Raw genomic sequence first — 13,707 nt, 5'->3', positions numbered from 1 at the left:
GTTTCCTCATCTGTAAAATAGGGTAGGGGTCAAAACACAGTATTACAAGTACTTACAGAGTTGTTATGAGGAAAGATGAGTTAATATATGTAACATTACTTAGAAGAATGCCAGGCACATAGTAAGTGAGTAAGTGGTAGCCATTATTATTTCATCATTATGGTAGATGGAGTAGCAGCTCCTTAAGGATCTCGCCTTAGTGGGTTGTTTTTGGTTTTTCTTTTTATCAAGACATTTCACTACAGGAATGGTCCAATGCAATAGTCCTACTGTTGAATTGTAGAAAGAGTACAACATGATAGCTTGAAAAGTGCCTGAAAAGTTCATGTTCCACCCCAGATCTATCTCTTACCATGTATGTAACCTCACCTCCCTGAGCATTTCTATTTCTTTAAAATGGAGATAAAAATACCACCTTATATGGCTTCATAGTGAGGAGTCAATAAAAATGCATATAAAGTGCCCATTTTATAGAGAGTGCTTAATTACATACTTCTATTCCCAGCCCAACTTTTAGCATCAATAACAAAATTTAAAAAGAGATAAATTGTGTGGGAAATCTACAGAAGTGTGTGTGTGTGTATACACACACTGAAGTATATACAGAAGTATATATATGTATACATATATACATACATATATATATATATATATATAGTTTGTTAACTTTATGTTTTTCTGCAGACAGTGGAGGATTATGAATGGAAAAGAGCTTTGTAAAGGGAAGGAAACCATAAACAAGTTCTTACATGCTTTATTTTCCCCTATAACTTAACACAAACTTGCAAGGTTCATAGAATGTTAAGGGATTTTGTAAACTGAGGAGTTGCATATTATTCATATACGTGATAAGATGCTTATAGTGACAAGTCATGCTTATTATAGACATTCAAAAGATGAAATTTTTCATACAGTGAAAGTAGACTAATCCCTCAATTTACATGTATATAATCCATTAACTATTGAAATAAATTGTAAATTAAAGAGTAACAGTCTATCATAATATTCAGATATCAAGGAACTAAGTAAAGATGCCATAGTCAGAAGTGACCTACTTCAGAATCCATGGATGGAATGAGGTTAACACTTGTATAAAAACTAAGGAATCATGTCCCTCCATGAAAGCACCTAAGCTGTTCACTTCCCTGCTCCCTGTGCTTCTCAGTGATATTCACAGCGGGTTCCTTACCCGCTGCTTGATGCCTCTGGACTTGAAATGGTGTCCACTGAGGGAAAATTCAACTTAGCATGGCCAGAAGAAAAACAATGGCACATGAGTGACACTCCTCTTATCTCTTGCTTTGTGATTTGGTAAATCACTTTGCCTCTCAGCACCAAAATATTCCAATTCAAATGGGGCCTGTCGTTTTGGCTTCCCATTGATCCTCCGGTAAAGATGTGACTGGTTTGAATCTTACCTCAGGGGCAGCTTAATGTGTTCAATAAAGCACCTGGAGCCAGGTAGCCTGGGCTGGAACCTTTTTCTAAGGGTCAGTGACCTTGGGCAAGTTAAATTCCCTGTTTCTTAGTATCTTCATCTGTAAAATGGGTCTGGAAGTATACCATAAGTTATTACAGGGTTATTGTAAGTGTTGAATCAGTTGATATACGTAAAACGCTTAGAACAGGACTTGACAGATATTAGGTAATATGTAGATGTTAACTGTTATAATTTTTAGTATGGCCAATTTTTAGCACCTTAACTTATTGAGTCATACTGAATAAAGAAATCTATATTGATATCCTAGAAATGCTAAGATTTTTGAATAGGTTATGTGATTTCTCTTACAACATATGCTATTAAATGTCTTCTTGCAAGGTTTTAATGATCTATTAAAATAGGTTTTTGATTTGAAAGTGGAATGAACTTAGGAAATAAAATACCTTATATAACATATAAACTTATAAAATTTGTGGTGGGATTTCATCTATCTTTGCAGCTAAGAGAAGCTCTCCCATCAACAGTCAAAGTCAGACCTGTGAATCACCAAATCAAGACACAAGACACCGAGAGGTGAGTATATTATAATCATGAGAAGAAGGGTGGTAATTCCTTGAACGTAGTGTAGTGTGAAGGGTAAGACTTGACCAGTGCTGCATCTCAATGGCTAGCATGTAACAATAAATGTTAGTTATCATTATTCATCCTGCATTAACTCAAGTATCATCTTGTTCTCAATTATTGAGTCTCCTAATATTTGCTAGGCAAACCTAATATAGGTACAATAGTCCTGCAGCAGTGGGGAAGGAAAGGAGGTTTAAGTTACAGCATCCTTTAAGGAAAGTAAAGTTTAATGGGGAATCAAGACCAATCCACATAAAAAAGAAGATGCATAATAAAACAGAATATAATTTAATGTAAATTCATCATGCACTATTTGATTCAGAAGAGAAATGAAGACCAGGGTAGTTCAAAGCCACATAGAAATGTATACTGTCATTAACTTAATACGTGTTAGATGACCTGCTTTCACTTCCAGTTCAGCATGTGAAAAATACACTTTACTGCTTTCCATCAAAATTGGATCATGCATTATTGCCAGGAGTAGCACCATCCTTTTCACCATGAAAACTAGAAATTTTGGAGTCCTAGTATATCTCCTACTGAGCAATTGCTAAGTATAGACACTGTGATTTATACGCTGTATTTCATCTATTCTAAGGTGTACATTTTTTTCACTTTTAACATATTTGAAATCTGGTGTATTTCATGATCTTTGGCCTCTAACCATCTCCCTGCCTGGTAGAAGTCTTGATATGATTGTCATTCTTGCAGCATAAATTTGGTCATTTTCAGCATCCAGGTTTGCAGAATCAGGGTCAGTGGCTTGGAATAGTATGTCAGAGGGGATAGTGAAGCACTCTTTTAAGAAATAACACTCTTGACACAGAGGAAGTTATTCTATGGAGAAATATATATCAACAGCTCTGAGTTGAAATTGCTAAATGTGAAAGAATTTTAGGAATACCTACACAAATTTATTTCACTTATATTTTCCTTTTTACATATACATGGGATTAATATATAATCAAAAGCTCTGCATAAATAAGGCTAAGGTAGACCTTTTTTTTTAAGGTAGACCTTTTTAATAAGTATAAAATTAAAAAGTTCTCACTGATAAGAAGTGTCCTAATTTAATTAACAGAAATTTTTTTCTTAATCATACATAAAATAATGGTGTATCTTATAACTTGAAGACGTCTTAGATACAATGAAATACATAAATCCCACATTTCAGTCTCTTTAATCCTTTCCATTTGATTTCCTTAGTCATCCTGTTTTCTTTTCATCCCGTTGCTCAGGTGTGCACTGCTACCCCGCTAAATCCAGGTCCTCGTAACTAGATTGCAGCTGGAGCCACAGATTGGATTTTCCACCTGTAGCCTCTCCTGCTTCACATAAATATCAGTTCATAATGCCTGACTAATCTTCCTAATGCATCATTTTTTTATTAACTCATCATTTCCACAGAGGCTCATTATATACAAGGTGCCATCCTTTTATTATATCCCTTCCTCCTTAGGAACCTTTAATCATCACCTCAAGACCACACTCCTCTCCCTGGCTCTCTGTGCATTCCACCACTTGACATCATCCTTCTTAGGTGACCCTGATTATCCCTTCAGTTAGTTAAGCACTGCTCCCAGGGGGCAGAGCATGCAGTTTTAGTCTCTGGGTCTTCCCTCAGACTGTTTCCTCCTCCCTGTTGTCTACGTAAATTGTATCTTTCTTTTAGGGACGAATTTAGATCTTGACTCCCCATGAACTCTTGTCTAATTACTCTAAATCTACACTGTCCAACATGGTAGCCACCAGGCGCATTTGGCTACTGAGCGCTTGAAATATGATTAGTTTGAATTGATTGAATAGTCTGAATTGGTGTTAAGTATAAAATGTATACCCGATATTGAAAACTTAGTATAAAAAAGGTAAATACTTATTGGTAACACTTATATTGATGACATGTTGAAATGAAAATTTGGGATTAAACAGACTATATTATTAAAATTTTAATTTTGCCTATTTCTTTTTACTACTTTAAAAATTAGGTGTGTGTCTCCTATATGTGGCTTGCATTATACTTCTATCAGATGTGCTGCTGTAACCTGTATTTACTTCTCTTAAAACTAAACTGTAAGCTCTGGATTTCAAGGTTCAGGTTCATCCAATATCTTTTTATCTCCAAAAATCTAACATGAAACACACATCATATGTTCATGCGGAAGGATTCTTTGATCAAATTCAGAGGATTTATTTCATCAAATTTCTAGCTGTATTTGTCTCTCTATGCATCATGTTTGAACAATGCTTTCTTATTTTACATATGAAAATCGAAATTGTAAGGGCTAAAATGCTAGGATCAGTTTTTGAGGGTCTTTATCTTTTAGCAAAGAATTTTATCTGTAATACTGATGGAAAAATAGCTCACATTACCTGGGCAGAATTACATTTATCAGCTAAATGTAATTAAACTACTCTGTAAATAAAGTGAAATGAATTTGTACTTACAAGTAAAGGTAATTGTATCCAATTGGAAAAATGTATTACATGCCCCCCTGATGCGTAATGGAAAAACCTGAACCTTGCACTTTCATTCTTATGTTTTGTCTTTGATTTGATTAGCTCTTTCTAACCTGACCCTTGTTCTCTGCCTCATGTCTCTATTCAGTTCACCTCAGTATTGGTGTATCTTTGATGAATCGTTGGTTTGTAGCTCTTCTTCTGTAGATACTGGACATGGAGGTGAAAAAGAAAAGAATCAAGGGCAAAGTGAAATAAAGGACATGAAAGTACTTAGCCCAAGGCTTAGAATAACACAGGTGCTCTCTAGAAGCCAGTTTCCATTCCCTCTTAAATGAAGGCAAAATCCCTTCCTCTATGACATGATATTTAACTATGCTGCAAATTTTTTTTAACTTAAAAAACAATGTATATAATATGATAGATAATTCTAGAGGATATGCCTGAAGGAAAATAAAGCACTAATCTACTATCTCCACCCCCAAAAGGGACTCCAGGTGGTCTCTGAAACGTTCCAGTCAGATTCCGTCTCACCCAAGGCCACCATTTCAGGCTGCCACCGAGGAAACTCCCTTGATGGAAGTCTGTCCTCCCAGACTTCCCAGGAAAGAGGACCATCGCATTCCAGGTACACAATTGCAATGTTAGGGTCGAAAATGTATCCCCAGCTCCCAAAAATTAAACATACATTTCTAGCTACTTATACAGCCTCTGTCCCTTAAAATGTGTAAGTGCACGATACGTATGTACATCTTCTTGGTCAAAGTATAATTAGATTAATAATTCCAGAAATGAGCTATGAATAACTCATTTAAACACACTTGGGTAGACATGGAAAGACATGTCTGATTCAATGAGATGTCTGAACTGAATAATATTTTAAATATTTCGATGCAGAAATAAGTGATGCTATCAAAAGATTGTGTTGCAGGAGTGTGAAATGATCTGTTCTAATGTATAAAAATACTTTATACCAGCAGATCCTTGTATTAAAAAATGAGTGCTTCTAAAGTACTGACAGGGAATTCCAAAGTCTGTTCTTTGTAAATATTCCAAGGCTGACTGTTAGCTTGTGTCATAGTGACTCTACTTACCGACGCCTTCCCTAGGGACAAACATTGATCCACTTCTTTCTACTCCCTGATAAAATGATGAAAGCCTAGATTCATGAGGTTTGCCTTTGTACCCATCTATAAACTCCACCTAGGAGGGGAGGGTCCCTGAGACCATTTGTATATCCCTGTTTTCAAATGACGTTATTGTCTAGTAGATAGTATTTTAAAAGGAGGTATTTTAAAAATAGTTTTATTGAGGTTTAATTTGCATACCATAAAATTAACCCATTTTAAGTGTACAGTTTAATGATTTTTAGCAAATTTACAAAATTGTACAATTATGAACACAATTCAATTTCAGAACATTTTCTATCACCCCAAAACATCCCCTCTGCCCATTTCAAACACTGATCGCTTAGTATGCTTTTTGTCTATATATAGTTGCAATTCTGGATACTTCAAATAAGTGGAATCGTACCATCTGCAGTCTTTTGCATCTGAATTCTTTCCTTCAGTGCAGCGTTTTAGATCATAGCATGTACAAACAGTTCATTCCAATTTGTTGCTGAATAGTATTCTGTTGTATGGATGTATTACATTTTGTTTATCCATTCTTTAGTTGATGGATGTTTAGGTTGTTTCTAACGCTTTGCCTGTTGTGAATAATGCTTCGATGAACATTCACGTATATGTTTTTGGATGGGCAAATGTTTTTCTTTCTGTTGGGTAGATACCTAGGAGTGGAATTGCTGGGTTGTATGGTAAATTTATGTTTAATTTTTTAAAGAACTATCAAACTGTTTTCCAAAATGGCTGCACCATTTTACATTCCCACCAGAAATGTATGAGGGTTCACTTTTCTCTATATCTTTGGCAGAACTCGTTGTTGTCTTTTTATTATAGCCACTCTAGTGGGTGTGATGTGAGATCTGATTGTGGCTTTAATTTACATTTCCCTAATACCTAATGATGTTAAGTATATTTTCATGTCTTTGTTAGCTATCTGAATATCTTCTTTGGTGAAATACCTATTCAAACCGTTGCCCAAGTTTTAACTGAGTTGTTTGTCTTCTTCTTATTGAATTGTAGGAGTTTTTAATGTATTCTGGATACAAGTCCTTATACCTCCCTCACCCCCAGAGAAAAGATTCACAGATATTTCCTCTCAGTATTAACTTGCCTTTTTGTAGGTAATTTTAAAATGATCTACCTCCTTTTGGCACCAGAATCAGGCCACATGGGTATAGTGTTTTATTTTTATTTTTTAACATCTTTATTGGAGTTTAATTGCTTTACGATGGTGTGTTAGTTTCTGCTTTATAACAAAGTGAATCAGCTATACGTATACATATATCCCCATATCTCTTCCCTCTTGCGTTTCCCTCCCACCTCCCTATCCCACCCCTCTAGGTGGTCACATAGCACCGAGCTGATCTCCCTGTGCTATGTGGCTGCTTCCCACTAGCTATCTGTTTTACATTTGGTAGTGTATGTGTGTCCATGCCACTCTCTCACTTCGTCCCAGCTTACCCTTCCCCCTCCCCGTATATAGTGTTTTTTTTTTTAAGATTTCTTAGAATTGTTGAAAGCATGGAATCAAATGAATATAATTGCTTTTTAACAAAAACACTATGTTGTGCTTTCAAAAAGCAAAATGAAAAGAGTTTATTTTTGTGTCTTTATTTTGGATTTTAAAAGCAAGTGGCTCCATTGAATAAGCTTTTGCTGGCTGGGAATATGAAAGTTTGACAGCAACTTTAGTTGTGTAAGCAGGGGTTGTTTGTGTTTATCCACAGGATTTACTGTGCCAGGTCAATGGTGATAATTCATTCTTAAAATCATATCATTTTTAATGTGGTAGGAACCCTGTGAGGATAACCAATCCAATCTCCTGTCTCCTTGCTGATAAACTAACCACATTTGAACCAGTTGGACACTTTCAGCAATGAGAAAGTTAGTACTCTCAGATGAAACTCATTTCATTTTTAGATAACTCTATTTAATGGCCTTTTAAAAAAATTGAAGTATAGTTGACTTACAGCAAAGTTGTTATACATACATATATATGTATTTGGCATGTCCTTTTTATATTTGACTAAATTTTGCTTTTCTTTAGTTTCTGTATATGGTTCTTGTATTAGTTTTCTATTGCTATGTAACAAATTACAACAAACTTACTGGCTTAAAACAACACACATTTTTTATTTCAAAATTTCTGTACGTCAGAAATCCAGGCACAGTTTAGCTGGACTCTCTGCTTCAGGGTCTTATCAGACTGAAATCCAGGTGTCAGGATGGACTACAGTCTCATCACAGACTTGACTCAGGAAAGATACGCTTACAAGCCTTTTCAGGTTGTTGACAGAATTCATTTCCTGTGGGTGTAGGACTGAGGGCCCTGTTTCCTTGCTGGCTGTTATTTCAGGGCTGCTCTCCATTCCTAGAGGCCACCCACAGTTCATTGCTATGTGGCCTCTCCACAGGCTACCTCACAACATGGCAGCTTACTTCTTTAAAACCAGCAAGGGAGAGAAGTCCTCTCTAATTCCAGTCTGCCTATACAGTCTTTATAATATAACATAATCACAGGAGTGACATCTCATTATCGTTGTCATATAAAATAACCTAATCACAAGAGTGACATGCCATTACTTTTGCCCTATTCTAGAGGTTATATGAAAGTCACAGGCCCTGCCCAAACTCAGGAAAAGAGGATTATAAAGGGTGTGACCACCATCAGGTGGGAAGCAGGGGTGGCTCCCCAAAGTGTATCCATCACAGTCCTTTTGAGTACGTACAGACTCTTCTCATATTACTGTTCCACTTATTCAAAAGTAACCACTATGATGACCCCTCCACACACCAAGACTCTCATTTTATTTAGTGACAATAACTCACTAACAAAGTTATCAACGGTATAATTTAATCATATCTGGGGAAAAAGTAACTCCTTACTACACAGATTAAAGAGAATAACAACAGGAACTACCTGTTGTTAGACGTCTCCTGTGTGCCAAAAAACAGAACTAGGGTCTTTACATTCATAGTTTTGTCTAAATTTTCATTTATTCATTCATTTCTATATCTTTTAAGTGTATTCTAGACACTAGGGTTTTTTCAGTGTCAAAGTTCTTATCCTCAAAGAGCTCATTTTCTAAAAAGATAGACAGATAAAAGAGAGTAAATGCATAAATAAGTAAAAATATTTTCAAGTTACTCTAGGACTAAGAAGACAAAACCAAAGCAAAGGGATGGGAAATGGGCTCTTTTCATAGAGACCTAAATGGTATGAAGGAGACAGCCTCAGGAAGATCTGGGAAGAGCACTCCAGGCAGAGGGAACAAGTCTAAAGGCTTTGAAGTGGGAATAAGCTCAATGTGTTCCAGGAATGGAAGGGAGGCCAGTGTGACCAGGGGCTAGTGGTGAGCGGGGGGTAAGGTGTAGGAAATCAAACCAAAGTGGTTATTAGGGGTCAGATCACGGAGGAGCCAGAAAGCCATGGTAAGAAGTTTGAATTTTGTTCCAGGTGTGATGAAAAGTCATTGGAGTTGTTTGAGCAGTGGAGTGACATTAAGTGAATTATACTTTTTAAATATCACTCCAGATGGTTTATGAAAATAGGCTTGGAAAGCGGAAGTAGATACAGAGATTAGTTAGGAGACATTTGCAACGGTCCAGGTGAGAGAGGATGTGGCTTGGTTAGGATGGTGGTAGCAGGGGTGGAAAGGCTGAGATGAGGTTGCAGTTGAGATATATTTAAGGTAGAGCTGACATGACTGGATGTGAAGAGTGAGAAAAAGAAAAGAATCAAGCATAACTTAGGTTTTGGGCTTGAACAACTCTATGAGTAGTTATTAAATTTATGATATAAGGAAGACTGAGAAAAATCACATATAAAAATATTCTGAATCTGCTTACTTCCACCTACCTCTATGGCCACCACCGTTATTCAAGCCATTCATCACCTCCTGCCTGGAGTCCTGCAACAGCCTACTTATTAATCTTCTCTTATTCACTCTTGTCACCACCCAATAGAGGACATACAGAGACATGAAAAAAACTAATCATGCCACTCCTACACTTTAACTTTTTCAAAGGCTGCCCACTGCTATCAAGATAAAATTCAAAATCCTTGAAATACCCCTCAAAGCTCCCCATTATCTAGCTGCTGTCTAGTTCTCCTGTCTAACATTGTGTAATTACTCACATTCACATCACTAGATTCCAACATCTTCTGAGTTCTTCACATGCATCGTACTTCCTCTTAGCGCTGAGATTTGGAGTATGTTATTCCATCTGCCTGGATGGTTCTTCCATCTCTCTTTACTTAACCAGCTCCTCATTCTTCAAGACTCAATTTAAATAGCATTTCCTTACTTCCTAGGGAGGCTTTGGCAGATTTTAAATACAATCACAGAACTCCCTCTTTTCTCGTACGGTACAAATGGCAATTGTAATTTAAAGACCTGTGTGATTAGCTATCACTGTAAAATCCATGAGCAGAGGGACCAAATCTCTTTCACTCATTGCTCTATCTCTAGCGCCTGGCACATGGCCTAGTGAAGGGCGCTGAATAAGTGGATGAGTTTAATCTTCACAACAGCCATGCAAAGAAGACATTGTTTCTCTTTTAAAGATGAGGAGCTGAAGCTTAGAGAGATTAAATGACTCACTCAAGGACACACAGAAAATAGAAGAGCTAGATCTGAGCCCAATCTAGACAGTTACACGGTCCACACTCTTCACTCCTCTTCCATGAGAAGGTAGGCCTTTAGGGGAGCACAGTGGAGTTCCTATAGCAAGCCACCCACCTCCTTAACTATGTTTTTATGGAAGCCTCTTTTCTTCTTGATCCCTCATTAAAGGAGAAAGTGTTGTGGTTGTTTGCCAGAATTAGTCATTTTCAGGAACGAATGCTAGCATCACCTTCCCCTGACCTCTCCCAACAGGTCAGAAACTCAGCTCCTATTTGGTCCTTATCTAATTGGGTCTTTCAACACTTTAACCCCGGTGGCCACTCTACACTTCCTGACACTTCCTCCTTGACTTTTTTCACGTTATACTCTGTTGTTGTTGTTTTCCTTACCTTTCAAATGGAACCTTTATAGACTTTTTCTTTTTTTTTTTTTTTTTTCTTTTACGGTACGCAGGCCTCTCACTGTTGCGGCCTCTCCCGTTGCGGAGCACAGGCTCCGGACACGGAGGCTCAGCGGCCATGGCTCACGGGCCCAGCCGCTCCACGGCATGTGGGATCTTCCCGGACCGGGGCACAAACCCGTGTCCCCTGCATCGGCAGGCGGACTCCCAACCACTGCGCCACCAGGGAAGCCCTAGACTTTTTCTTTGCCTTCTCTTCCATGGCCCTCCTCTTACTGTTGCTGTTTCCCTCTCCTCCCACATTCTCCCTCTGAGTGGTCTTATTCACTGCCATAGTTTCAATGACTCGCAAGGTGATGATGACCCTCAAAAGATATCCCATCTAGACAACTCTTTTAGGCTCCAAACCCATGTAATCAAGAGACTGATAGAAAGCTCTTTCTGTACCTCAAACTCAGCCTGTCTAAAACCAAATGCATTCTCCTATCTTCCCTATTTCAGTAGATGGCACCACTATCAACCCACACATCTTAGTCAAAAACGGGAGGTTTGCTCCACTCCAAGTCCTTTACATTCTACCTTATTAATGTCTCTCAAATCCTCTCCTTCTCTCCAACCTCATAGTCACTGCCTTAGTTCAGATCCTTATCATCTCTTATTTGGATTTCTGCAAGTGATCCTAACTGGTATCTCTACATTCAGTGTTGTCTCCCTCTAAACCATTATCTATATAATGTTACAAAAGTGATTTAAAATACATATCTGATCATTCTATCCCCTTGCTAACAAATCTTCAGTGGCTACCCATAGTTTTTAGGATACATTTCAGACTCCTTGGTCAGCATATGTTAAGTCTTCATGATCATTCCCGACCAAGCTTACCTTTCCCCACTTCTCTCTTGCCTCTTCTTTTTCATGTTTATTTCTGGTACCAAAATCTGTATTCACTACAATTGCTGTACAACAAGTTACCCAAATTTCTTAGCAGCTTAAAATGAAAGAAATTTACTGTCTCACATAGTTTCTAAGAATCATGAATCCAGAAACAGCTTAGCTAAGTGGTTGTGACTCAGGGTCTCTCAAGATACTGACCAGAGCTGCAGTCATCTGAAGACTTGAATGGGCTGGAGTGTCTACTTTCAAGGTCACTCATATGGCTGTTGACCAAAGGGTTCAGTTCTTCAACATCTGGGCCTCCTGAGTTCCTCATGACCTGGCAGTTGGCTTCCCATAAAACAAGTTACCCAGGAAAGAGGGTGAGAAAACAAGATGGAAGTCTCACTGTCTATTATAACCTAATATCCAGATGGAATCTTCAGTGTCTTTTATAACCTAATCACCGAGGTGACATGCCATCACTTCTGCTATATTCTGTGTATCACATGAACCAACCCTAGTACAGTGTGAGAGGAGATTCCACAAGGGTGTAGATACCAGGAGGCAGGGATCATTGGGGGCTATTTTAGAGGCTAATTACAATAAATAATAATGATTACAATGTCACCATCATTTTATATATAATTATTATGACTAGATATCTGTATTTTCTTTATATCAGTCATTAAGTATTCTCATATTTCTTCTTTACTAATTCTGTTCTACACATATTCCAAGGAGTTTAATTTAATTTAAATGTAAGTGATTTCTTACCTCAAATACTATGCTTCTGCCTGACTTTAAACAATTGTGAAAAACAATGTTATGGTGAAATATTGAGGTCATAAAATACCCAGGAACTTATATTTCTTACATAATTTTTCTCAACCAGAGTAAGCATTGGAAATTTGCAAATATAAATAACAAATGATCTTTCTTTCCTCTGCCAAAACTCAGTGTTAATGGCTTTATTCTGATTTGCCTGTAAAGACAAAGCCAACTATAATGTCCAAGGTTTCCTCTTTGTGGAAGGACATTGTTTTTCCCGTTCTCTGATATTGCCACAGTCAATCATCTACGTGTATATGCATTCATCGACACATATATGCACACAGTCACCCATAGCACACATAAACCTCACGTGTGAATTAGATATGAACTCAGTGGCGCTGCAGAAAAAATGAATTATGTCTTCTCTTTGCCTAGCTGCAGGGAGTGGTTGCCATGGAAATGAGGCACAAGGTAGACCTTTCAGAAAATGCTAATGTTAATGTGTCTGCATTGGAGGAGTTCATGTATTAGTCAGAAATAAAGAGAACTTTAATAAAACAATGCAAATATCCTAGGAACAAAAGCTGTCCTCTTATATCAGAGAAATCCAATTTACCATCTCTTTTGCCCTGACCTTGACTGAATGGAACATCACTCTTCCTGGAACTCTGCAATCAGAGAACAGGTAGCTAGTTTTTTAAAATTAATGTGAGATTTCATCTTTAATTACCATATGCATAGACTTAATTTCTGCTTCATTAAATACTGCATAGGGTCAGGACTAATTTCCACAGTTCTCTTCCTCCATAGATTGTCTGTTATTTCCAAAGTGTTCTTTTGCTTCGGATGCATTCTACTAGGATCTCCCGACCCTAATTAATAATAACTTGGTTTCCTTAAAGCCATAGTTGCTTGGAAAATTCACTAAAGCAATTCCTACCTTTTTTTGACAGTCTTTTTTGGTCATGATGTATTCTACACATATCAGAGAAGTGTGTGCCAATTATAGAAAAAAATTTAAGGGTATAAAATATCTTTAAAAAATTGAAAATTATCCATGAGCTCATCAGGTAGATATAAACATTTTTTTTGTATATATACTTCTCTTTATTACTTTTACATATACCATTTAGAATAAGACTTGTATTCATACTTTCATAAAATTTTCACTTTTTTCTGCAAAATAACTTACAGAATCATAGAATATTAGCATTGGAAATAACTCTCCCATCATATCATACAATGAGCTGTCCCCATACCATCTTTATTCACTTATGTAAATTTTTTCTCACATTTAATTAAGTAGATAGTTGATTAGTTAAGTAAAATGACTTTATTGGTTACTTAGTGACAAGTTGATTGTCTGATAATCCTGTCCTAAATGAA

At 37.1% G+C, this 13,707-nt stretch overlaps 1 protein-coding gene across 3 annotated transcripts in view; it reads left to right on the top strand.

Moving 5' to 3' along the window:
* Positions 1-13,707, top strand: part of UNC80 (unc-80 homolog, NALCN channel complex subunit) — a 238,834-nt gene that overhangs the window by 13,986 nt on the left and 211,141 nt on the right. For all 3 annotated transcript variants that reach the window (XM_019938890.2, XM_033860390.1, XM_019938888.3), the window contains exons 6-7: positions 1,941-2,014; positions 5,011-5,150. In XM_019938890.2, the coding sequence (XP_019794449.1) occupies positions 1,941-2,014; positions 5,011-5,150 (214 nt within the window). The remainder of the gene's footprint in view (positions 1-1,940; positions 2,015-5,010; positions 5,151-13,707) is intronic.

Source organism: Tursiops truncatus, chromosome 7 (assembly GCF_011762595.2).
Source record: "Tursiops truncatus isolate mTurTru1 chromosome 7, mTurTru1.mat.Y, whole genome shotgun sequence".
Taxonomy (NCBI): domain Eukaryota; kingdom Metazoa; phylum Chordata; class Mammalia; order Artiodactyla; family Delphinidae; genus Tursiops; species Tursiops truncatus.
Note: the sequence above shows the minus strand (reverse complement) of the source record. Positions and strands in the feature narration are given on the sequence as shown.